Source organism: Bufo bufo, chromosome 11 (assembly GCF_905171765.1).
Source record: "Bufo bufo chromosome 11, aBufBuf1.1, whole genome shotgun sequence".
Lineage (NCBI taxonomy): Eukaryota > Metazoa > Chordata > Amphibia > Anura > Bufonidae > Bufo > Bufo bufo.
The window spans coordinates 77,857,230-77,884,787 of NC_053399.1; the positions used below are offsets into that span (position 1 = coordinate 77,857,230).

Here is a 27,558-nt window from a genome sequence, read left to right on the forward strand (position 1 = left end):
TACCAGCACCAATGACGGCTATATTTTCTTTGTTCTCTATCCCAGAATATTCCTCCTCATGTTGGTAAGCAGAAGTCGCCCAGACGGTATACCCGGTGTTTGTATCCACGATCCCCAAATAGAGTCAAATTTTTTAAAGGTACCCCTTTTGATATACACTCCCCTTTCCATTTCAATGATCACATTCATGCGAGCAATAAATTCCTTCTTGGTAGGCACATCAGTACTTAGCTATCATTTTTCTAGCATTATACAATATTTTGCTAATACTTATAGTTGTGCCCTCTATAGAATCATCCTGTAAGAGACCCAATACACATATAAAAGGATCGGCTGAAAGTCTAACCTTATAGACCTCATAGATAACGTCTAAAACATCCCTCCAAAAGGGGCCCAACACCGTGCACTCCCAAAACATATGCATAATGTGTGCATCTGGAACAGCACATTTCGGACACTGAGACGTAGCTCGCAGGCCCAACTTGTGAAGGAACATGGGCGTTCTATACACTCTGTGTATTAGGTACAATTGCGACATTCTTTGTGGTTCACACAATGATAGCATAGGGCCTTTCTCTAACACCTCTGATCTCTGGGAGTCGGACAGAGGCCCCAGATCTACACTCCACTTATCTTTTACCTTCAATGATAAAATGAAAGCAGAATCTTATAGGATGCCGATATCACCCCTTTAGTATCTCCACCTTTTCTAACCTGATCAGCTATTTATGATATCTTTATCGTGAGATCCTTCACTTTTCCTTGCGCCACCAAAGCATGACGCAATTGTAGGTCCTGATAGAAGTTAGAGTTAGCTAGGTTAAATTCTGCTTTCAATTGATCATAACTCTTAAAGATACCATTAACATACAGTTGTGATAACCAAAGTATCCCCTTATCCTTCCATATCCCAAAACCCACTAACTTCTTCACCTCCGGCAGATCATTATGATCCCAAAGATGAGTGACCATGGTACACCCCGATGCTCCTGCAATTTCTTTCACTTTTTGCCACACTTTGCGAGATAACATGACGCTAGGAATAATATCCTGCAGATGTGTGTCTGAGCTGAGTTCCAAAATATAGGTCGGTGGTTTACCTCCCAAGAGATAAGACACTAAGGTTCCTACAGGGTTAATACCGCTGCCAGCCCCCCAGGATTGAAATTGCTGAGTATTTAAAGGAAGTATTTACGTGTAAGGGAGTTATCCTGTTCCGTACTGCCCTTGATATGGGGTCAATGGGGAGCACAACCGACTTAACCCATTTTATAGCAAGGCCTGCATAGGAGCCAAAAGTTTCTATCAGCTTTATTACGTACGGTATCGAGTGGGAGATATTATCCAAAAAGAGTAACATATCGTCGGAGTAAAGTGCTATTTTTTCCTCTATGGTGCCATAATGGAGACCGGTCACCTGAGGGTCATCGCGTATCAGTCGAGCTAGGGGCTCTATGGTTAATGCAAAAAGCCATGGCGACTAGGGGCAGCCTTGCCTCGTACCCTTCTCCAAGGCGAACGGCTTTGACAACTGCCCATTAACGCGCACCCGTGCTCGAGGTCGGTCATACAATAGTCTAACCCAAGACAAGAACTTAGGTCCAAAGCCCATTGTCTCCATTACCCCCCACAAGAACTTCCACTCGACGCTGTCGAAAGCTTTCGCAGCGTCGAGTAAAAGAATCGCTCGTTGTCCTGTCACACTCCCTGACATCTGTAAATTAAGCTGCAGTCGTCTAATGTTGATGGCTGTTGACTTTCCTGGCATGAAGCCAGTCTGATCCTGATGAATCAAGCTAAGAATGACAGTGCTCATCCTATTGGCCAGTACTTTGGCCAGGATTTTGACATCCGTGCACAGGAGTGAAATGGGTCTATACGAGTCTGGGTTCGTGGGGTCTTTAACCGGTTTGGGCAGAACGATTATACTAGCCTCACCCATGGTGTCCGTTAAAGTGCCTAAAATGGCGGCCTGCTCAAACACCATAAAAAGGTGTGGCAGGACGAAGTCAGCATATTTTTTCATAAATTCTCCTGGAATCCCATCTATCCCAGGCGCTTTCTCATTTGGGAGCCCTTGCACCGCCTCCGCAAGTTCCTCCACACTAAGAGGAGCCTCAAGACTGTCTCTCTGCTCCGCCGTCAAAGCTGACAAACCTAGGGAAGCAAGGAAGCTTCTAATCTCACTGTCACTATGCTGCAACCTGGAGGTATATAATGTTTTATAGTAGTCGCTGAACACTCTTAGAATGTCCTGGCTATCAGAAACACATAGGGGGTTCCCTGCTGGGCCCTGATAACTGTGGCCAGCATATTGCCCACACTTTCTCCCTCTTCAAAATACTTTTGCTTCCAAAAGAACCGTTTGCGATCTGCACATTCAAGTTAATGATCTTTATACGACTGTTGCGCTTCAATCCATGCGGATCGGTTCTCTAACGTAGGATTCTCTACATATGCGCATTCAGTGGTGCTAACTCTGTAACAAGTCTCTATTTTTTGATTTATGTCGCTGAATCCGCCCGATATACACTCGCCTAAAGAATTATTAGGAACACCATATTAATACGGTGTTGGACCCCCTTTTGCCTTCAGAACTGCCTTAATTCTACGTGGCATTGATTCAACAAGGTGCTGATAGCATTCTTTAGAAATGTTGGCCCATATTGATCGGATAGCATCTTGCAGTTGATGGAGATTTGAGGGATGCATATCCAGGGCACGAAGCTCCCGTTCCACCACATCCCAAAGATGCTCTATTGGGTTGAGATCTGGTGACTGTGGGGGCCATTTTAGTACAGTGAACTCATTGTCATGTTCAAGAAACCAATTTGAAATGATTCGAGCTTTGTGACCTGGTGCATTATCCTGCTGGAAGTAGCCATCAGAGGATGGATACATGTTCTCATTCTGTTTACGCCAAATTCGGACTCTACCATTTGAATGTCTCAACAGAAATCGAGACTCATCAGACCAGGCAACATTTTTCCAGTCTTCAAAAGTCCAATTTTGGTGAGCTCGTGCAAATTGTAGCCTCTTTTTCCTATTTGTAGTGGAGATGAGTGGTACCCGGTGGGGTCTTCTGCTGTTGTAGCCCATCCGCCTCAAGGTTGTGCGTGTTGTGGCTTCACAAATGCTTTGCTGCATACCTCGGTTGTAACGAGTGGTTATTTCAGTCAACGTTGCTCTTCTATCAGCTTGAATCAGTCGGCCCATTCTCCTCTGACCTCTAGCATCCACAAGGCATTTTCGCCCACAGGACTGCCGCATACGGGATGTTTTTCCCTTTTCACACCATTCTTTGTAAACCCTAGAAATGGTTGTGCGTGAAAATCCCATTAACTGAGCAGATTGTGAAATACTCAGACCGGCCCGTCTGGCACCAACAACCATGCCACGCTCAAAATTGCTTAAATCACCTTTCTTTCCCATTCTGACATTCAGTTTGGAGTTCAGGAGATTGTCTTGACCAGGACAACACCCCTAAATGCATTGAAGCAACTGCCATGTGATTGGTTGACTAGATAATTGCATTAATGAGAAATAGAACAGGTGTTCCTAATAATTCTTTAGGTGAGTGTATATCCCCCTAAGAAAAGCTTTAAAAGTGTCCCAGACTACAGCCGCGGACGCTGAGCCTGTATTTACCGACATAAATTCCTGCATTTCCACGAGCAATCCCTCAGCAGAGTAATCCAAAAGGGGTTAAGCCTCCATAAAACTATGTTTTAACAGTGTGAGGGTCCAGGCTCAACTTTACTCTGATAGAGGAATGATCGGAAATGCTTCTAGGCATATACTCCACCCATTGCACACGCTCCAACAGAGAGTCTGTACCTAATGCTAAGTCTATGCGAGACAGCGAGTTATGGGAACTTGAGTAGAAAGAGAAATGCCTGGTGTCCGGATTACGTATCTTCCAGATATCACTTAACCCTGACTCTGCAAGTAATTTGGCCATATTAGAAGGCCTTGGTCCCCTAGGATCACAGTTCCCCCTATACCTATCCAGGGTATAATCTAACACCATATTAAAGTCTCCCAATACCAGTGCAGGAGCATTCGGCAATGCCCCCAAGAACGACCATATTTGCCTCAAGACCTCATATGTATATGGAGGGGGAATGTACACTGCTATCAGCAGCATCGTGACTTGATAGATCACACATTTCAGGCATATAAACCTACCATGTGCATCAATACTAGATCTGCTTATGCACTAACACACTAACCCCCCTGGCGTGGCTGGAATACATAGAATGGTAAGCTTGGCCTATCCATGCCCGTTTCAGCATAGCCAATGTGTCTTTGGTCAGGTGAGTTTCTGAAAGACAAAAAATAGCAGGCTAAAACTGTCTCATTGAATTGAACACTGCGTATCTTTTGGAGGCATCACCCAGACCCCTCAAGTTCCCCGCTATTACATTAACTCCCATTAAAAAAATTGCAAAAGAGCTAAGTAACGGGTACCCAGAGCATCCCACCTGGCATTGAATGTAGCAGTATACAGGTGCTGGTGCGGTTCTCCAAAACTAACAAAGATAACATCACTGTCACGGGTAGAGTAACAGGTATCAAGATAGAGCGGAGGTGCACCCCCTGAGCTGCCACCCGGTCTCCTGTCCCTGTCTACTTGCACCACCCGCCCTAGGTGACGGAGCGCAACTGGGCGACAGTCCCTAACCTACTAAGTGCAAGCAGAGAGAAAGAGACAGCAGGGAAGAGGACAGCCACTGAGAAGTTACAATAAGCGGACAAGCGGTAGAACAAAAACGGAAGGCGAGGCGAGTCAACTAGCCGAGGTCAGTCCAGGAGGTCACGTCAGAAAAATGGAAGAGGCAAAGACAAATCCGTAAACAAGCCGAGGTCAAAATCCGAGAGGTAGCGTCAAGGTACAGGGAGCAGGCAGAAGAGGTGTCAAGAGGCGGATCGAGGTTCAATTCCAGAGGTAGCTTAATAACAATAAAGTACACAGCCTATAGGACGAAAATCACAGGCAACCTGTAGCCAGTAGACCGCTTGTATTTATAGTGGGGAGTGGGCCAGCGTCACATGACCGACAGACAAGTCGAGCACCGAGTGATCAGCTCAGCGCTCAAGGCAGACCTAGGAGCAGGGAGCCTCCCAGCTAGCAAAGCCGCCCTGGGAACGAGGCCAAACACAGATCCTCGCTCCCGAAGCTAAGCAGCAGGTCTGCGGCTGATGGGAGACCAAGTGCGCCTTCAGCACCCCGTTACAATCACAGTGTAAACACATACCCCTTAATAACACGGGGATTAGAACAAGTAAGTCAAAACAATACCCAGCTATCGTGGGAAACGTGGGTGGAGAAAACAGTGACGCTACTGGCAAGTACGTGCTAAATTCAAACTAACTACAGCTTGTCTCCCTCTCAGCCTAATAGAAAATCAATAAGTAGCACGCATCCCCTACAGTATAACAGAGTTCAATAGCGATTTAGAAAACATATCCCAGTAAGCCCCCGAGTGTGCAATACCCTGAGCTGGTAAAGACTAAGTACAAAGTCTCAAACGTCTCTGCCCTACTCTTCAGGCTGAAGACATTAAGTCCATGATATACTTATCCTACCAGACTGTGAAGGGACGGACGGCGATTGGACCCCCACATGCGATCACAGCAATACGGAGTCAGCCCGTAGATGGTTCAGGATTCGTCGACAGATGTGTAGACTCTAGCCATTGAGCCGCCGCAGTGGGAGTGTCAAAGATATGTACTTTGCCGCCAGATACAACGCTCAGCTTGTCAGAGTATAACATGGAGTACATTAGCTGCTTCTCTCTGTCAGCGTTTCACCTCTACATATTTTGCTCTCCTTTTCTGCACCTCAGCCGAAAAATCCGGGAAAATAAGCACTCTGTTGCCATCTATCAGGAGATCCTCATGAGTTCTCGCTTTCCGCAGGATGACGTCTCTGTCTTGAAAGTGTAGTAGTTTAAGGAGTAGTGGTCTCGGAGGGCCCCCTGGTGGAGGAGCTCTGAATGGCACCCGGTGAGCACGCTCTATGGCAAACATGGGGTATAAAGTATCAGTCCCAAACTTTTCAGTCAGCCATTTTTATAAGAATAGCACAGCATTTGCGCCTTCAGACTTTTTTCCGGAACACCTATGAGCCGCAAATTGTTCCTCCTGAGTCTGTTATCCATGTCGTCCACTTATCAAGCAGGTATGAAACATCGCGGGTAATTGTCCCCATAGCCTAATTCAATGGAGAAACGGTATCCTTCAGACAGCTAACGCGGTCTTCTACTGCTTTGATTCTTTCAGACACCTTTTTCATGTCATGCCTGAAGAACGACACATTTTCAGAGAGAGTAAAGTTGCACTACAGTTATTAACTGCGGCGCCTGCGCAGGCATGGTAGATGCTGCCTCTTCAGGATGGTTCTGAGGCTCTGCAGCCATATTGGTGCGCTCCCTCCCCTCCACTTGAGATGGGCCAGAGGATTTATCTGCTAGGGGGGAGTACACCCATTGCGCAGCGTTGTCTCATCTGTGGTGGTGGACGGAGGGCACACAGGATCCACCCGGGCAAACTGTTCAAGCCGCGCTGCCACCTCCGCGGCTCGTCTTCCCGCGCCTCCGCCATCTTGCTTACCGCGCACTGCAGTCCCGCTCTCCTTTCCCTATGGCGTGTCATAGCGGATCCACCGAGGCTGCTGGGCTCCAGAGTATGTAAGAACCACTTTGGCTGACAGTGGCCGGTAGAATCAGAGGGGATGCAGGAGAAATATCAGGATTCCTGACCGGGAGATCGCGCTGCTGCGTCCACTCACATGCCGTGTTAGGCCACGCCCCCGGAGCCACCCTCCATTTACCATTATGAGAGTTTTGAAAATTGCTGTGCTCCGATTTGGCTATTTCCACTAGTTCCATAGTGGTGAAGGGAGAGGTTGCATGTGCGGATGCTCTCCTTCACTTCTGTGGGACTTCAGAAAACAGCCGAGCACACTCGCTCAGCTATTTTTCAAACCCATAGAAGTGAATGGAGAGCATCCCCACATGCATGCTCGCCCTTTCACTTCAGGGTCCCTGTTCTGGAGAAGTCCCAGAGTTGGGGAGCGGTATGCCACTAAAGTCTGAGATGACTATAACCCTTTGGCATACACTTGGAACTGTACATAACTGTAACATCCCATTTAAGTTAATACAAGTTACACAATAACTAACAATAGCGATGCCTGTTATGGCTGTCAGAATGCGGGGAGTAAAAAAACAATAATGGCACCCAAATTTCCTGTATTCAAAGGGTTAAAGTAAATCTTTAATTAAGATTCTGTTCAAGATGTGGAACATACAGTATAACATGCTTCAGCTTTTTATATTCTGTAATGTATATTATGTTTATCTGACATTGGTCAGATGTTGTTACTAGATGTTGCCAATTACCAATATAAAAAAGATTCGGATGACGGGATAGGTTTTATGTGTCAATTGAATCAGTATTTGTAACCACTTCCGACTAGTGATTGATCAAATCTTGTGGTTTATTTATATATATATATTTTTATATCCTTTCAGAACGCAGGTTGCAGAAAATTAAAGGTCAGACTTCTGAAGTGACATCCAAGGACATGTTGCTATCGCTAGGGAAAGCAAAAAAGGAATGCTGGGACAGATTTTTACAGGAATCCTCAGAAACCGAAGCTTATATTGAAGCAGGTGACGTGGACAATAGGTATTGAAAACAAACCTATTATTTATTATGATACATTAAAGACAGTTACTGGAATGTAAGGAATCATTCTGTTCCCTCTCAGGGGAGGATGATAATATGCACAAAAGTCCATGTTACTCCTTCACATGAGGTCATGTACTGTTATACCGGGAAATGAGGATCTATGACACTCCTTCTCCTCCAGCAGCCTGTCAGCACATTCCCCATTTGTCCCTTCCCCCCCTTGCTCCTCAACATTGGGGAAGTGGGGAGGAAGTTGTGTTTTCAACTTGCTCTATCTCAGACTAGATCACAGCTAGAGCTGCAATCTTGTCTTGTTCTAAAGCCAATATATATATATAGCTGAAATAACTTGAATATGTTACTCAAACAGATAATTTAATCTGTCTGTAGTACTTGCAGCACTGGTACTGACACAGTCAATCAGTAGCAATAGTAATGTCAGCTATCAGGCTTGTAGAACCAGTGACCATGACTGGGCTGCAGCTCCACTGTATCTGTAACATGTAATGTACATTTTAAGTCTGGATTCTTTAACCCCCTTAACATGAATGGCACAGCGAGCATAGCATTTGTGGTAGAACGGAAACCGGTTACTGTGTCTAATCCCACGGTGGCTAGCTGGGCTACTTGGCTGCTGTCCCCAACAGCTAGCCATCGGAGGTAAAGGCTCAGCAGGTTTTACCTCCACCCTGCAGCAGCGATCACTGTGATTGGGCAGTCACCTCTCACCAGTGAGCAAGCTGCAGGTGGCCACATATGGAGGCGATTGGCGCTGTCATGTACGGCACCAATCGCCCCCATGTTTACAGAGGGGTTGTGATGGTGGCACGTCCCCTCTATGTGCTGTGGTTGGTATGTCATATCACAGCACAAGAGGGGCTTTTAGAATAATGAAGCTCTCTTTGCACGCTGCCATTTCAATTGGGAACGGCGTGCATAGAGGTTGTGTGCGCCTCCGTGCTGTGGTTTGAGCCTGCTGAGACTTGTAGTGCACTAGTGAACTTGTGATGTACCTGGCAACTGCTACAGTGAGATCAGTATCATATTCATCGTCACCTGCAGCAGTTCCAGGATCTCAGATACCATCTCCTAATTCCCTGTCCCTCTCCCTCATCCACCCCTCTTCTTATGTACTTTTGGCAGAACACAAGCCGTCCATGAACGCTTATTTGTCATGTTTTGCCTTTTTATCTTTACAGCTCTGCACCAGTTTTTCTGGGCATCCTGTGGCCGCTGAGCATTGATTAGTGACTGATTACTTCATTGATCAGCATCTGTGCTCAGTTTTTGTTTCAGTTTTTTCTCTTTTTTCTAATCTGTGCTCATTTATGGCACTTTTTTTTTTTTTTTGCACCAACTTTCCTGTCTGCGTCCTGTAGCTGCTGAGCACCGATCAGTACCATATACAGTATTACTGGTCGTAATAGTAATTAGGGGTAAATTGTGTTTATATAAAAAACTAAATCCACAGCACTTTCATAAAGACGCACCTAGGTCTTTGAGGCGGAAAATAAGAAAAAAAAAAGATTTTGAACCAAAAGGTGTGCTTTTGGTGAGTTTTGAACTAATGGTGGTCTGTGGATGACACTATTATGGGGGATCTGTGGATGACACTGTTATGGAGGGGATCTGTGGATGACGCACTGTTATGGGAAATCTGTGGATGACACTGCTATGGGGGGATCTGTGGATGACACTGCTATGGTGGGATCTGTGGATGACACTGCTATGGGGGGGATCTGTGGATGACACTGCTATGGGGGGGATCTGTGGATGACACTGCTATGGGGGGGATCTGTGGATGTCACTGCTATGGGGGAATCTGTGGATGACACTGCTATGGGGGAATCTGTGGATGACACTGCTATGGGGGAATCTGTGGATGACACTGCTATGGGGGGGATCTGTGGATGACACTGCTATGGGGGAATCTGTGGATGACACTGCTATGGGGGGGATCTGTGGATGACACTGCTATGGGGGAATCTGTGGATGACACTGCTATGGGGGGGATCTGTGGATGACACTGCTATGGGGGGGATCTGTGAATGTCACTGCTATGGGGGGATCTGTGGATGACACATATATAGCATCTTATGCTATATATGTGTCTTCCACAGATCTCCCCCATAACACTGTCCTTGTGTAAATAGTGACCCCCCAATACAGGGGGTGGAGGTCGACAACTTGTGTTGGAATCGCGGCGGTGCGCGGTGCAGTCACTGTTCTCTATTACACCGGACCCCTCACAGCAGTACAGGTGAAAGTCGAAAAATTTGAATATCATGCAAAAGTCATTATTTCAGTAATGCAACTTAAAAGGTGAAACTGATATATGGGATAGACTCATTACATGCAAAGCGAGATATTTCAATCCTTTATTTGGTATAATTTGGATGATTATGGCTTACAGCTTATGAAAGCCCCAAAGTCACAATCTCAGGTACCCTTTGCTCAGGGGGTATGGATTAATTAGCTGACTAGAGTGTGACACTTTGAGCCTAGAATATTGAACCTTTTCACAAAATTCAAATTTTAGGATGCATTAATGCAATTCCTTTTAATTTGCATTACTGAAATAAATGGATTTTTGCAAGATATTCAAATTTTGTATTTATAAAGTGAAGTCACGGGTAAAGCTTTGTTCAGGTATAGCAATCCACTGCCGCAGTAGCGCACGTAGTATTTACTATGAAACTCCCGTAGCAGGCAGGGCGGCCAGCAGCGTAATATCACTCACTTCGTCACGCGCCTGCTCCGCCTGCTTCATTCATAAAGTGGGAGGAGCATGTGCGTGAGGAAGTGAGGGACCGGCCAGCCTCCTGCTACGGGAGTTTCGTAGTGAGTACTACGTGCGCTACTGCTGCAGAGGATTGCAAAGCTTTACCCATGACTTCACTTAATAAATACTGCTGTGAGCGGGGCCTGGTGTATTAGAGAACAGAGACTGCAACGGGCCCCGCTGCGATTCCAATACAAGTTGCCGGCCTCCAGCCCCTCCTCCCTCCCCGCTGATACATTGCAGGCCGCGCTGTGCAGCATCGTGGCCGGCGATATATCAGTGCAAAGTAAAAATGGCAGCATTCGCCCCATAAGACGCACTGCCATTTTCCCCTACTTATGGGGGGAAAAAGTGTGGCTTATAGGGTGAAAAATACGGTATATATACCATATTTTTCGGTGTGTGTATATATATATGGAAAATCCAACAGTAACTGAAGTGCCTGCAGTATAGACTTAACCAACCGTCAAAACATACAAAAGGAAAACACCCGCAGCACTTCCATAGATGAAAAAAATTGTGGAGTCCTTTATTCACCCACGCAACGTTTCAGTCCGCTTTCTGGGACCATTCTCAAGCAATGCATACATAAACTTGGTGCATATTTATAGGGTGTCAGTACATTTACATAATTGATAATCACTTAATAGTAATTTAGAAAACTCTACCATAATATACATTAAAAAGACCAACAGTGCACATGATTATACAATATATACCAAATAAAGTGCTCAGAGCTCTAGTGTAAAAAGGATTTCTTTTAAATTCATATATAAAGGACCAGCGTTATACATAATTAATAATTAATGTGCATTATCATCAGGTGTGGGGGGTGGTAACTTATGGGGAACACAGACCGCTCACCTGGAAAGGACAATCAGCCGGCATAATTGTATGGCGTACAGAATGTATCACTGCGCATGTCCGCGCGTCATAATCACGTGATCGGGCAGAATATCGCAGGACAGGTATAAGGTTCCCATGCGCATGCCTGCGCCTCACTGTCACATGACCAGTGTAAACAAAGTGGCGTATCCTGGTAACCGGGTGGTAGTAAGTCAAGTAATAGAATATCATCCAATGGGGCATGCAGAAGGGACGGGAAGTGTGCAATTAAGCTCACCTAACCCGAACCCATATCGAGAGGCACATGTGCTGGATAATTTGCTATTACCCGACACATACAGGCCAACCGATCTAATCTGCCTCCCACCTAGGATGACAGGTAAAAGAGTATACACGTTATGTATAAACACTGTAGGATACAGGATACGTCACCAAATGTAATTCCACAAGCGAACGCCCCCCCGTGTTTTACAATAAGAAAATTATCGGGATCCATCATTCCTTAAAAAAAAAATGATCATACACCAAAAGGACTGGGAATAAAAGAAAAAAAGTGCACAAAAATCAATACTGCCGACTGTGTTTCTTTCTATTTGTCGAGACGCTCATATGTTCACCTTCTGGAACAACCCTAAAAAATAAATAAAAGTGCTGTATTATAAACCTAAAAACAATAATATACAGACGCCGTATGAGGCAGAAAAAGACTAAGGTTAAAAAAGAGGCCGTTAAACAAATAACCAAGGTCTGAAATCCACATTGAGACAATTTGGTCTCAACGTGTTGAATTTGAATATATCCACTCGGCTTCCCGTGTTTTTTATAATTTGACACAATGACCCCCCGTTCTTGGAGGGGGAACCTGGTCAATAATCATAAATTTCAGGTCTCATTCAGTATGTTTTTTATCTAGGAAATGTTTAGGCGCCGATAAGTCTTTACGTTGTTTTCTAATCGAATAACGATGCTGATTAAATCGTGTCTTAAAATCACAGGTTGTCTCCCCGACATATAGCAAATTGCATGGGCACCAGAGCACATATATGACCTAAGAAGAGTCGCACGTCAGGTAGTGTCTGAGGGCATCTGCTACCTGCGTACCCGGGTGTGTAGAATGTGTACCCTTAATCATGTATTTGCAGTTCACACAATGTCAGCATGGATAACATCCTCATTTTTTTAAAAGTCAAAAATGTCTGTAGAGAGGTCTTACTGGATCCTATATCGTTTTCTGCTAACCTGTCTTTAAGATTACGGGACCTCCTGTAGGACATCAACGGTTTAGATGTAAATTCTGCAAAATCCGCATGACCACTAGTTAAAATAGACCAGTGTTTGAAAATGATCTTGCTGATGTGTGCACTCATGTCATTGTATGTCGATACAAAAGGTGTACGCTGTCCATTGTAGTCCCTAGTGGTCTTTTGTAATGTTTTAGATCTATCAATCGATTGGAGACGTTTACGTTGTTCACATAGTACTCTTTGGGGATAGCCTCTGGCCTTAAATGAGTGTACCATGGTGTTTAATGTTTTATCTAATTCCCTGCCATTACTGATGATCCTCCTAGCCCTAGTGAACTGACTAAAGGGTAAGGATGGGATCATCTTGCGGGGGTCTGCACTGTCATATCTTAAAGCAGTGTTTTTATCAGTCAGTTTAACATATAGACTGGTATAACGTGTAGTACCTTGAAGAGATACATCTACATCCAAAAAATGTATTTTTTTTCAGGTGAAGGTATATTGTATATCTGGAAATAAGTCATTAAGAAAAAGATGGAAAGATTCCAATTCTGCTATCGTTTCTGTCCAGATAACAAAAATATCGTCTATGTATGGCCACCACCTCGGCACATGGCTGAAGTGGTGCGACACATAGACGTAATGTTCCTCCACATGGGCGACGACCATGTTGGCGTAAGTAGGCGCCACATTCGTCCCCATGGCCGTCCCTCTGATTTGCATGTAGTGGTCATCTCCAAATAAATAATAATTATTGTTGAGTATCAAATGTAATAAGGATAGAATGAAATTTCTGCGTTCTGGTGTAAACTCAGAGGTGTTCAGAGCCTCCCTGACTGCCGTCATACCGAGATAGTGTTGAATAGAAGTATATAGGCTGACAATATCGAAGGTTACCAAAATGGACCCCTCCGGTATGTCAACCATAGTTAGTTTTTTTAAGAAAATCTGTGGTATCTTGTATATATAATTTAGCATTTTTGGCATACTGACATAATATTTTATCCCCAAAAATTGAAGCATTGCTTAATATGGACACCCTGCTAGAGACAATGGGCCTACCCGGTGGGCATTGTGCGTTTTTGTGGATTTTGTGCAATAAATAAAATAATAGAGTGATTGGATGTTCCACGAGCAAAAATTCACATAGTTTATCGTCAATCAAACCTGATTGGCGATAATGTTCCACAAGATCACGTATTTTCCTTTTGTATATCAAATTTAGGATCTCCTTGTAATTTTATGTATATATTATTATCCGATAGTTGCCTGTTGGCTTCCATCAGATACATAGATGTATCCATGACCACTACCCCACCACCCTGCCACCCTTATCAGCAGGCTTGATGGTGAGGGAGTGGTCATGGATCAATTGGTTTAATTCATGTTCCCTAGTAGCAGACATGACATTACATTTGTTGTGAAAAAATATCTTTAACTTCAAAGATCTAAAGAAATACAATAAATCAGATTCTAACTGAAACCCGTCAATATGGCTAGATGGACAAAAGCTTAATCCTTTTTCCAATACTTGTGTCTGTTCTGGAGTAAGAATATGAGAAGCGATATTTACCACAGTTTGTGAGATTACATCCTGTATTTTTCTGTTGTTGTGTCCTATAGGATCTAAAAAAACAGGTGAGTTATCCAAATTAGACTCCTTTTCGTTTTTGTTTTTTATTGGAACTAGAGCATCCATTTTCAGTCCAAGTATATACACTGCTCAAAAAAATAAAGGTAACACATAAACATCACAATGTAACTCCAAGTCAATCACACTTCTGTGAAATCAAACTGTCCACTTAGGAAGCAACACTGAGTGACAATCAATTTCACATGCTGTTGCGCAAATGGGATAGACAACAGGTGGAAATTACAGGCAATTAGCAAGACACCCCCAATAAAGGAGTGGTTCTGCAGGTGGTGACCACAGATCACTTCTCAGTTCCTATGCTTCCTGGCTGATGTTTTGGTCACTTTTGAATGCTGGCGGTGCTTTCACTCTAGTCGTAGCATGAGACGGAGTCTACAACCCACACAAGTGGCTCAGGTAGTGCAGCTTATCCAGGATGGCACATCAATGCGAGCTGTGGCAAGAAGGTTTGCTGTGTCTGTCAGCGTAGTGTCCAGAGCATGGAGGCGCTACCAGGAGACAGGCCAGTACATCAGGAGACGTGGAGGAGGCCGTAGGAGGGCAACAACCCAGCAGCAGGACCGCTACCTCCGCCTTTGTGCAAGGAGGAACAGGAGGAGCACTGCCAGAGCCCTGCAAAAGGACCTCCAGCAGGGCATAAATGTGCATGTGTCTGCTCAAACGGTCAGAAACAGACTCCATGAGGGTGATATGAGGGCCCGACGTCCACAGGTGGGGGTTGTGCTTACAGCCCAACACCGTGCAGGACGTTTGGCATTTTCCAGAGAACACCAATATTGGCAAATTCGCCACTGGCGCCCTGTGCTCTTCACAGATGAAAGCAGGTTCACACTGAGCACATGTGACAGACGTGACATAGTCTTAAGACGCCGTGGAGAACGTTCTGCTGCCTGCAACATCCTTCAGCATGACCGATTTGGCATTGGGTCAGTAATGGTGTGGGGTGGCATTTCTTTGGAGGGCCGCACAGCCCTCCATGTGCTCGCCAGAGGTAGCCTGACTGCCATTAGGTACCGAGATGAGATCCTCAGACCCCTTGTGAGACCATATGCTGGTGCGGTTGGCCCTGGGTTCCTCCTAATGCAAGACAATGCTAGACCTCATGTGGCTGGAGTGTGTCAGCAGTTCCTGCAAGACGAAGGCATTGATGCTATGGACTGGCCCGCCCGTTCCCCAGACCTGAATCCAATTGAGCACATCTGGGACATCATGTCTCGCTCTATCCACCAACGTCACGTTGCACCACAGACTGTCCAGGAGTTGGCAGATGCTTTAGTCCAGGTCTGGGAAGAGATCCCTCAGGAGACCGTCCGCCACCTCATCAGGAGCATGCACAGGCGTTGTAGGGAGGTCATACAGGCACGTAGAGGCCACACACACTACTGAGCCTCATTTTGACTTGTTTTAAGGACATTACATCAAAGTTGGATCAGCCTGTAGTGTGTTTTTCCACTTTAATTTTGAGGGTGACTCCAAATCCAGACCTCCATGGGTTGAAAAATTAGATTTCCATTTTTTTATTTTTGTGTGATTTTGTTGTCAGCACATTCAACTATGTAAAGAACAAAGTATTTCAGAAGAATATTTAATTAATTCAGATCTAGGATGTGTTATTTTTGTGTTCCCTTTATTTTTTTGAGCAGTGTACATGGCCAGTTGTATAGTCCATAGCATCCCTTTGCCATTTATTCCTCTTAGTGTCCTGTGTAGGGATCGACCGATATTGATTTTTTACAGCCGATACTGATAATCTGTGAACTTTCAGGCCGATAGCCGATAATTTATACCGATATTCTGTGAATTTTCATTTTTGAAAAAAAATTAATAATAATTCCTACACAAAACTGCTGAAAATGAATGTTTATTGTTAACGTGTATTTTTTTTTTTTTTAAATCTTTCTTTTTCATTTATACTTAATATTTTGGTGTTTTTTTTTTTGTTTTGTTTTTTTTACTAACTATTAGCCCCCTTAGGGGCTAGAGCCCTTGTCCTATTCACCCTAATAGAGCTCTATTATGGTGAATAGGACTTCACACTCTCCCTGCTGCTCTGTGCTTTGTGCACACAGCAGCAGGGAGCTGAACATGGCAGCCAGGGCTTCAATAGCGTCCTGGCTGCCATGGTAACCGATCGGAGCCCCAGGATTACACTGCTGGGGCTCTGATTAGAACTGCCACTGCACCACCAATGAGATTACTTGGGTTGGGGGGAGGGGGACCCTGTGGCCACTGCCACCAATGATTAATACTGTGGGGCTTGGGTGGGGGGGCGCACTGCACCACTAATGTCTTTAATACTGGGGTTGGGGGGGGCGCACTACGCCACCAATGTCTAATACTAGGGTGGGGGGGCGCACTCCGCCACCAATGAAGATAACTCTCTCATTAATTCATATACAGGAGGCGGGAGCTGGCTGCAGAATCACATACCCAGCTCCCGACCTCTATGAGCGGTAGCTGCGATCCGCGGCAGTTGACCCCTCAGGTGCGGCACCTGAGGGGTTAACCACCGCAGATCGCAGCTACTTGTCATAGAGGTCGGGAGCCGGCTATGTGATTCTGCAGCCAGCTCCCGCCTCCTGTATATGAATTAATGAGAGAGTTATCTTCATTGGTGGCGCAGTGCGCACCCTCCTCTCCTCTCCTCTCATTGGCGGCACCAGCAGCACAGGGGGAGGGAGACACTGCTTCCTTCTCCCCTGTGCTGCTGAGGGAACACGGAGAGCGCTGTCGGCAGCGTGATCCTTGTTCCCGATTCGTTATCGGAGTATCGGCAAAATAGATGCCAATACCAATAACGTTCAAAATCCCTAGTCCTGTGTCTCTTTCCGTAGTTTATCCAGATATGATTGAAGTTTGTCCATGTAGTCTTTAAACTCCTGTTCTTAATAATTCCCCTGATTCCAATTTGTTAGACAGAGTTGTAGATAAGTCCTTAATCCTTATGCATAAATTCAATGTTCAATAACATCTACTCATGTGCATACTTGTTTGAATTCTGTTCATTTTTCGCACGGAAGTCGGGGTCATGTGAATACATTGATGGCTGTGGTTGTATACGCATACCTCTAGGGATACGATTAGTTTTCGCATATTCTACCAGTGTAGTGGAGTGTAATTCCAGAGTAATGCATCCTTTAGTCTCGTGTTCATACCTTTTTCTTCCTATCCAACAATGAAGGGATTGATAAAAACTCCATATTACCTTTACATGTCTCTATGATTCTGTCTCTATCAGCGTCGGTATATGTGAAGACCTTGGGTGAGGACTGTTCCCCTGGGGGATTCATATTCCAGTATGCAACAAGTGGTTCAATGTATAAAGTGGGAAAATCCAAGGCAGCACCAACAGTAACTGAAGTCTGGAGTGCCCTCAGTATAGACGTAACCAACCGTCGACAGTCAGGGAGGCTCTGAACACCTCTGAGTTTACACCAGAATGCAGAAATTTCATTCTATCCTTATTACATTTGATACTCAACAATAATTATTATTTATTTGGAGATGACCACTACATGCAAATCAGAGGGACGGCCATGGGGACGAATGTGGCGCCTACTTACGCCAACAACATGGTCATCACCCATGTGGAGGAACATTATGTCTATGTGTCGCACCACTTCAGCCATGTGCCGAGGTGGTGGCCATACATAGACGATATTTTTGTTATCTGGACAGAAACGATAGCAGAATTGGAATCTTTCCATCTTTTTCTTAATGACTTATTTCCAGATATACAATATACCTTCACCTGAAAAAATAAATTTTTTGGATGTAGATGTATCTCTTCAAGGTACTACACGTTATGGCAGTCTATATGTTAAACTGACTGATAAAACCACTGCTTTCAGATATGACAGTGCACACCCCCGCAAGATGATCCCATCCTTACCCTTTAGTCAGTTCACTAGGGCTAGGAGGATCATCAGTAATGGCAGGGAATTAGATAAAACATTAAACACCATGGTACACTCATTTAAGGCCAGAGGCTATCCCCAAAGAGTACTATGTGAACAACGTAAACGTCTCCAATCGATTGATGGATCTAAAACATTACAAAAGACCACTAGGGACTACAATGGACAGCGTACACCTTTTGTATCGACATACAATGACATGAGTGCACACATCAGCAAGATCACTGGTCTATTTTAACTAGTGGTCATGCGGATTTTGCAGAATTTACATCTAAACCGTTGATGTCCTACAGGAGGTCCCGTAATCTTAGTGTTGAATCTATTTTTATTGAATAGAAAAAGAACACAACAATCATACATAGCAACCAAGACATTGTATGAAAAGTATATCTCCAATTCCATTTCCAAGACCATGTAAAACATAAAATAAAGTGCACAGATGGATTCAGAGACCACCATATTTCTCTGGGACGCAACCATGAAGACCAGAGAAAACAAATGCCATCAAATAAATGCTAAAGGAGAGGTTCAGCAATATTAGATACATACAGTACGATATGAAGAACCTTGACTACTGAAAGGGAAGGCAAAAGGAACTTAGGACACAATCCTGAGATACTCAGTGATGGCGTTTTGAACAAAGGGCTACTAATATGTAACTCTTAAGTGAAACAGATTAAATCGTTAACCTAGGAGAGACAGGGGGACAGACAAGAACAAAACACGACGAAACAAAAGACAGGGGAGGGAGGGGGGGTGGAAAGTAGGGGGGGCGGGGGGGAAGGGGAAAGGACAAGACATCATATCACGTATCCCAGGTACAGTCACCTGAGACCAACCAGGTTTGAAAACGAGAGGAGCTCCTAAATTGATTCCAAGGTTCCCAGGTTAGTGCAAATGTTTGGACTTGGTTACAGGCCTCAGCTTCCATTTCTTCCATCCTGAATAAGGCATCCAGGGCACGTATCCACGTAATTCTCTGCAAACTGTCTGAGGATCTCCACTGGCGTGGTATGATCTGTCTCATAGAAAGGACAAATGTTTTAAGTACTCCCTTTTTGACATGTTTGATCCTACCCGGGAATATAGAGAGCAGGGCAATCAAAGGGGAGGGAGATATAGTAGACCGGTAAAGTGCATTATACAGAGAAAAAACATCTTGCCACAAAGGGGCGACCCCAGGGCAGTCCCACCAGATATGTAGCATGGAACCAACCTCTGAATGGCACCGCCAACAGGTGTTGGGGACCGATGGATAAAAATGATGCAACTTAACCGGCGTCCTATACCAACGAGTAAGGATCTTATAGTTCAACTCCTGTAAACGACAGGACCTGGATGATTTATGCGTAAATAAGAGGGAACGATTCCATTGCTCAGAGGACAGGGAGAACGTCAGTTCACTCTCCCAACCAGAGGCAAACCCAACACCTCTCATCTGTTCAACGAGTGATAGGTCCCCATCTCCACCGGCACCCAGCAAGCCATATATCAAAGAAATACCATGATCTGGGCCTGTGTTGGCAACACAGAGCTTTTCAAAATTTGTCAGAGGGGCAGACAGCTGCGATCCGGGAGCCAGAGAGCCCAAGAAGCTACGAAGTTGAAAGTAGTGGAACCAGCGGCTCGGGGAGTTTTGGAATATGTGTGATAGATCCACGAGAGGTAGGAGCCCTGAGCTGTTAAAGATGTCCCTAATTAGGATCCGGGGCGGGGGAATTGTGCGGAAGAAGGGGAGATTCTTGATCTGTGAGGGGAGGCCAGGATGAGCCACAATATGCGTCAAAGGACCCGGTGCGGAGATTAACTTGGAGGTCCCGTAATCTTAAAGACAGGTTAGCAGAAAACGATATAGGATCCAGTAAGACCTCTCTACAGACATTTTAGACTTAAAATAAAATGAGGATGTTATCCATGCTTACATTGTGTGAACTGCAAATACATGATTAAGGGTACACATTCTACACACCCGGGTACGCAGGTAGCAGATGCCCTCAGACACTACCTGACGTGCGACTCTTCTTAGGTCATATATGTGCTCTGGTGCCCATGCAATTTGCTATATGTCGGGGAGACAACCTGCGATTTTAAGACACGATTTAATCAGCATCGTTATTCGATTAGAAAACAACGTAAAGACTTATCGGCGCCTAAACATTTCATAGATAAAATACTGAATGAGACCTGAAATTTATGATTATTGACCAGGTTCCCCCTCCAAGAACGGGGGGTCATTGTGTCAAATTATAAAAAAAAACACGGGAAGCAGAGTGGATATATTCAAATTCAACACGTTGAGACCAAATTGTCTCAATGTGGATTTCAGACCTTGGTTATTTGTTTAACTGGCTCTTTTTTAACCTTAGTCTTTTTTCTGTCTCATACGGCGTCTGTATATTATTGTTTTTAGGTTTATAATACAGCACTTTTATTTATTTTTTAGGGTTGTTCCAGAAGGTGAACATATGACCGTCTCGACAAATAGAAAGAAACACAGTCGGCAGTATTGATTTTTGTGCACTTTTTTTCCTTTTTTTCTTTTATTCCCAGTCCTTTTGGTGTATGATCATTTTTTTTAAGGAATGATGGATCCCGATAATTTTCTTATTGTAAAACACGGGGGGGCGTTCCCTTGTGGAATTACATTTGGTGACGTATCCTGTATCCTACAGTGTTTATACATAACGTGTATACTCTTTTACCTGTCATCCTAGGTGGGAGGCAGATTAGATCGGTTGGCCTGTATGTGTCGGGTAATAGCAAATTATCCAGCACATGTGCCTCTCGATATGGGTTCGGGTTAGGTGAGCTTAATTGCACACTTCCCGTCCCTTCTGCATGCCCCATTGGATGATATTCTATTACTTGACTTACTACCACCCGGTTACCAGGATACGCTACTTTGTTTACACTGGTCATGTGACAGTGACGCGCAGGCATGCGCATGGGAACCTTATACCTGTCCTGCGATATTCTGCCCGATCATGTGATGTATCACGTGATTATGACGCGTGGACATGCGCAGTGATACATTCTGTACGCCAAGCATGTCAAACTCAAAGGCTAACATGGGCCAAAAAAATAATAATTTAAGTTTATGTGGGCCGCATCAAAAAAAAAAAAATTTTTTTACAATATAATGCAGACGGATCCGTTCTGAACGCAAGTGTGAAAGTAGCCTTAGGGGCGAGAACCTGGGATGTTTCATCCCTTGTCCTATTCAGCTCTATTAGGGTGAATAGGACTTCACACTGTCCCTGCTGCTCTGTGCCTTGTGCACACAGCATCAGGGATGTTACCATGGCAACCAGGGCTTCTGTAGCGTCCTGGCTGCCATGGTAACTGATCGGAGCCCCAGGCTTACACAGCTGGGGCTCCGATCAGAAGCTGCCACTGCACCACCAATGAGGGGGAGGGGAGAGGTCCCTGTGGCCACTGCCACCAATGATTTTAATACTGGGGGGGTTGAGAGGGGCTGGCGCACTGTGCCACCAATGATTTTAATGGGATGGGGGGTTGAGGGGGGCACACTGCACCACCAATGATAAATTTCCCCTTTATACAGGAGGCTGGTACTGGCAGATCAGCAGTTAACCCCTCAGGTGCGGCACCTAAGGGGTTAACTGCCTCTGATCGCAGCTCCCTGTCAGCGGCAGGGTGCCGGCAATGCGATTCTGCTGCCGGCACCCGCCTCCTGTATTGTGTTAAAGACTGACTCTTACTATCAGGCCACACAGAGCGGCGCCCAGCGATGTCTCAGCACTCACCATTAGTTCTGTTCGCCGCTCCGTTCGCCTGCAGTGCTCCATTACTGTCTCCTCTCCTGCTCCACATGCTGCTGATTACTATCGGAGCGATGGGAGGAGTCATCAGCTTCACTAGTGGGCGTTCCTTCTTCCTGGCTGTAGCGCTGTCCAGTCGCAGCGCAGGGAGAAGGAACGCCCACTAGTGAAGCTGATGTCTCCTCCCATCGCTCCGATAGTAATCAGCAGCATGTGGAGCAGGAGAGGAGACAGTAATGGGGCACTGCAGGCGAACGGAGCGGCGAACAGAACTAATGGTGAGTGCTGAGACATCGCTGGGCGCCGCTCTGTGTGGGAAATGGGAATAGTCCTATCATTGGTGGCTCAGTGCGCCCGCCCCTCCTCCGCCCCTCTCTCCTCATTGGTGGCGCAGTGCGCCCGCCCCTCCTCCCCCCCTCTCTTCTCATTGGTGGCAGCGGCAGCAGCACAGGGGGGAGGGAGGACAGCTTCCTTCCCCCCGTGCTGCTGAGAGAACATGAGCGCGCCGATAGCAGCGCTCATGTTCAGAGATACTAGACTGCCGGGCCGCAAAGATATTCATTGCGGGCCGCATGTTTGACACCCATGCTGTACGCCATACAATTATGCCGGCTGATTGTCCTTTCCAGGTGAGCGGTCTGTGTTCCCCATAAGTTACCACCCCCCACACCTGATGATAATGTACATTCATTATGTATAACGCTGGTCCTTTATATATGAATTTAAAAGAAATACTTTTTACACGAGAGCTCTGAGCACTTTATTTGGTATATAATGTATAATCATGTACACTGTTGGTCTTTTTAATGTATATTATGGTAGAGTTTTCTAAATTACTATTAAGTGATTATCAATTATGTAAATGTACTGACACCCTATAAATATGCACCAAGTTTATGTATGCATTGCTTGAGAATGGTCCCAGAAAGCGGACTGAAACGTTGCGTGGGTGAATAAAGGACTCCACTATTTTTTTCACCTATGGAAGTGCTGCGGGTGTTTTACTTTATATATTTTTTTTTTCTTGCGGTAGGAAACTCTACTTTTTTTTCTTTTTTTGTTGCTAAATATTCATTTGTTTTCTTTGTTACAGAATTTTATTTCAAATTTTAATACAACTCCTTCACATTTAAAAGCACTACATATACCCCTGCGAATAAATACAATTAATACACACTTCACACATGTTGCATCTTACACAATTACACACTCCTATAAAAATAAAAATGTCCCAGTCATCAAGACTGTATTCAGCTGAGGCGGCATATGGTCTCATTGCTTCTGATACGGATACGGCCAGCGAGGGAGAAAAGGATCGCGCTTTCCTTTTGTCCTCTTCCTCCTCATCATTCAGAGATGAGGGACCCTCAAGAGGGCGCCCCAGAGTGATTGGACCTCACTCCCTGAGGATTATCGGCCTCAAATTCCTGAGTTTGTGGGCAGCTCAGGAATCCAGGTTGACACTGCGGGAAATAGATTTTTTCAAAATAGTTTTCTCTGAGGAGTTTGTAAATTTAATGGTGGCCCAAACTAATATATTTGCCCCAAACCCCACATCATCTATTGCACAACCCCTGAGGTGGACCCCAGTAGATGCAGCAGTCTGTCAACACTTTAGTACCAAGTGTGCTGAGGTGTACACCCCCTAGTGCCTCAGGGTCTCTTCAAAGGTGACCTGTTACTCAAAAAGCTTTCCGGAAAAATCTACCCTTCAAAACCCATATGGTGCTCCTTCTCCTCTGAGCCCTGCGGTGTGCCCATACAGTAGTCTATGACCACATATGGGGTGTTTCTGTATATTGCAGAATCAGGGTAATAAACATTGAGGGTTTTTTTTCTGTTAACCCTTGCTGTGTTACAGAAAAAATGATCGATTAAATTGGAAAAATTACATTTATAAATTTCACCTCCATTTTAATTTCATTTCTGTGAAACACATGAAGGGTTAACAAAGTTTCTAAAATCAGTTTTGAATGATTTGAGGGGTGGTTTCTACTATGTTAGCCCCACAAAGTCACTTCAGAACAAAATTTGGTCCTCTAAAAAGTGGGTTTAGGAAATTTTCTTGAAAATGTGAAAAATTTCCTCTAAAATTCTAAGCCTTCTAACGTCTTAAAAAATAAAATAACACTTACAAAATGATGCCAACATAAAGTAGATATATGGTGAATGCTATTTAAAAACTATTTCATAGGGTATCACTACTTGTCTTAAAAGCAGAGGAATTCAAATTTAGAAAATTGTGAATATTTCCCAAATTTCTGTAAATTTTGGATAAAAAATAAAATAAAAATAAGGGTAAAACATATTGACTCAAATTTAGCACTAGCATGAAGTACAAAACCAGATAGTGACATGCATCCTTTTTCCTAATCCGTTTTTATTTTCTGATTGCAGATTTTTTATTCTATTTTCTGAACATGATTATGGGGGCGGCTATCTTGCCTGAGCCTCAGCATTTTGAAAGCATTAGGAAAATTGCTTTACAGCAGCCCCATGGACACAATGGTCTGAACTTCACTTCTATGGGAGAGTCTTCTAGGCATGCTCTATGAACTGTGCAGAGGTCATTGTACAAGGAAAGAATAGATAAGATTTGACAATCGCCTATTTTGAATGGTGGATCCGGTCTTATCTATACACGGAGGTGATATCATTACAGGCAGGATTAGAATGGCAGATAAGCATATAGTTGCAGCAAAGTGATCTGTACAGACCAAGAAGTGGTGCCTATTATTATTCTTAGTGGCCAGTGCAGGATTTCATGGTATGGAAAATCAAAAATTCTTAAAAAATATGTTAAGCATAGAAGAGTGATAGAAAAAAATAGATCATTTTGTGATGACACAACCCCTTTAAGGCCCCTTGCAGACGAGCGCGTGCGGATTAGGTCCGGAGTGCATTACTATGGAATTCCACTCCACTACACTGGTAGAATATGCGAAAGCTAATCGTATCCCTAGAGGTATGCGTATACAACCACAGCCATCAATGTATTCACATGACCCCGACTTCCGTGCGAAATATTAACAGATTTCAAACAAGTATGCACATGACTTAATGTTACTGAACATTGAATTTATGCATAAGGACTTATCTACCACTCTGTCTAACAAAAATTTAGCAAACAAAGTCATTCAGTTTTGTCTGCGATAGCGTTCCGTTTTTTTGCAATGCGTTTTGCACGCGTGTGATAAAAAACTGAAGGTATACAAAAAACATCTCTTAGCAACCATCGCGGCTGTGATGCGATTTTGACGCAGCTCCATTCACTTCTATGGGGCCAGCGTTGCGTGAAAATCGCAGACTATAGAACATGCTGCGATTTTCACACATATGATGCGTAACAATCAACGCACATGTGCACAGCCCCATTGAAATGAATAAGTCTGGGTTCCGTGCGGGCGCAATGCGTTCGCATCACGCATTGCACCCGCACGGAATACTCGCTCGTGTAATATCGGCCTAACTGTGGGTATGTAAATGTATATTCCCCTACTGTGTTTAGATGTTCCAGTGTGATGTGCATGGGTGTATAGAAGTAATATGTTTGCTAATCTAATTTGTGTGTAGGTCCACTTTGAGTAGGTTTTGAACGGCCTCCAGTTTATGTGAGGATATGGCTGTTTCTAGTAAACATATGGTTATATAAATGGGACATCTACATGTTCTACAAGTAATGGTTGACAAGATAATACCGATGCATCAAAAATAATTTCCAGAAATATATTCAACTCCAGAATCTTTTTACACAATGGATGTTAAGCCGGAGAAAGTGCCTATAATCCCAACAAAGGTGTAACACGTTACAAGTCATCTGTTTCATACTGACCTAATCTATTACCTCAGCATTACACCCCCTGACATATATTAAATCAAAGCTCATTACCCTTGCTTAGTCTCAGTGTTTGGCTTTTATTTTTAACTGCCTACGCCTATTGATTTCCTTCCTTTTTCAATTCTCACATTTTCAGCAAGCTAGAACATTTGAAGAGGTGGCTGCAGCCAGAGAAAGTGGCGATAAATGCAGAGGAGGTGCAGTGTCTAATACCTGGAGAATTTCCGTTGATAAATGGCGAAAATGAGCAGGACTCTTCTTCTGTTGAACAGTGAGATCCTCTGTGCTGCTGGTACCCAGCTATGTATCTTACGTTCCATATAGTTGAGTAGTTGGTAAAGGGACTGTATATACTTACACATAAAACTTTCAGCTCAGACAACGTAATCAACAAAAAATGTAACGCAATATAATTCAATGTAATAAAGTCTAGGCTACATTTGTATTTTTACATTTGATTTGTTTTACATTATATTTAAAGGCTATGTACACCTTTTTTTATTATTGCATTGCACTCATTTTCAGCTAAAAATCTTTTTTTAATTGGTCTTATTAAACATTTGGAGCCCCTTTCTCTGTACAGCCTTGAGATTCTCTAGCACCAGGCTCTGTGTTTATATGGTTTTCCATCAGGCAGCTCAGCTGAGGGCGCCTTATCTCCTAACATCATAAACACTCATGGATCAGTTCTTATCTTGCTGATAAAATTATGGTTTAAATAAGTGTTTATAAGCTGTTACTAGTTCATAGATAAGGGGTCACGGGGCAAGCAGATAATGGCTCAAAGTGAATGTGAAAGTAAGGTACTCACAGGCAAATGGTTAACCCTACATGGCAAAAACTGCAGAATATTTTAATGAAGGCCAATTGAAAAAATGGTGTTTAGCTCAAAATGAGTAAAATGCAATAATAATAAAAAATTGCCCCCAAAGTTGTTAATAAGCCTTTATAATACTGTGTTTTTAAGAAGTAATTTTTTTTGCACAGCAACAAAGTTATCCTTGATACACTGCAAAAAAGACTCTAAACTGCAGTGCATTTCATTCATTGTTATATGGGGCATAGAATCGCCCCATAATCGCCATGAATCACGGGTGACTTTGTGTAACTTAAGGCTAAATGTTGACTGAATACTTGCACCAAACAAATCTAGAACTGCCTTCAATGTACATAATCCTACTAGTGTTATATTTGTTTGTTCAAAATTAAAGGGGTAATCCCAAGAATTTGAAACTTTATTATACTCAGTTATCTGGAGGACTTTCTTTCCTTTCTGTGTGTGGGTAGTAGCTCATTACATGAGATAATCAGGCACTTGCATCTCCCAGGAAGCTTTGCAATTAGCACCTTTTAACCCCTTCCAGCCCTGCATGGAAAAGAGTCCCATGCATATAGCTTTAGAGATGCATATGGTCTTTTATGCGGCCAACATTTTTAGTTGTCTAGAGCAGTGTTCCTCAACTCCAGTCCTTAGGGCCCACCTATCGGTCATGTTTTCAGGATTTCCTTAGTATTGAACAGGTGATATAATTATTGACTATGCATCAGGACTTCCCACAGGTAATCATTCTGTGGGATCTTCTCAGATCATGACCAGCAGGTGGGCCCTGAAGACTTGACTTGAGGAACATTGGTCTAGAGCAGTGATAGGCAAACTGCGGCTCTCCAGCTGTTGCAGAACTAGAACTCCCAGCATGCAAAGACTGCCTACAGCAGGGCATGGTGGGAGTTGTAGTTTTGCAACAGCTGGAGAGCCGCAGTTTGCCCTATCGCTGGTCTAGAGGAACATATAGTCAC

At 44.1% G+C, this 27,558-nt stretch overlaps 1 protein-coding gene across 1 annotated transcript in view; it reads left to right on the plus strand.

Annotated features, from left to right (window-relative positions):
* Positions 1-26,622, plus strand: part of CCDC32 (coiled-coil domain containing 32) — a 59,275-nt gene extending 32,653 nt beyond the window's left edge. The window contains exons 3-4 of the mRNA XM_040412069.1: positions 7,539-7,695; positions 25,898-26,622. Of these exons, the coding sequence (XP_040268003.1) occupies positions 7,539-7,695; positions 25,898-26,036 (296 nt within the window). The 3' untranslated portion in view covers positions 26,037-26,622. The remainder of the gene's footprint in view (positions 1-7,538; positions 7,696-25,897) is intronic.
* Positions 26,623-27,558: the final 936 nt, after the last annotated feature.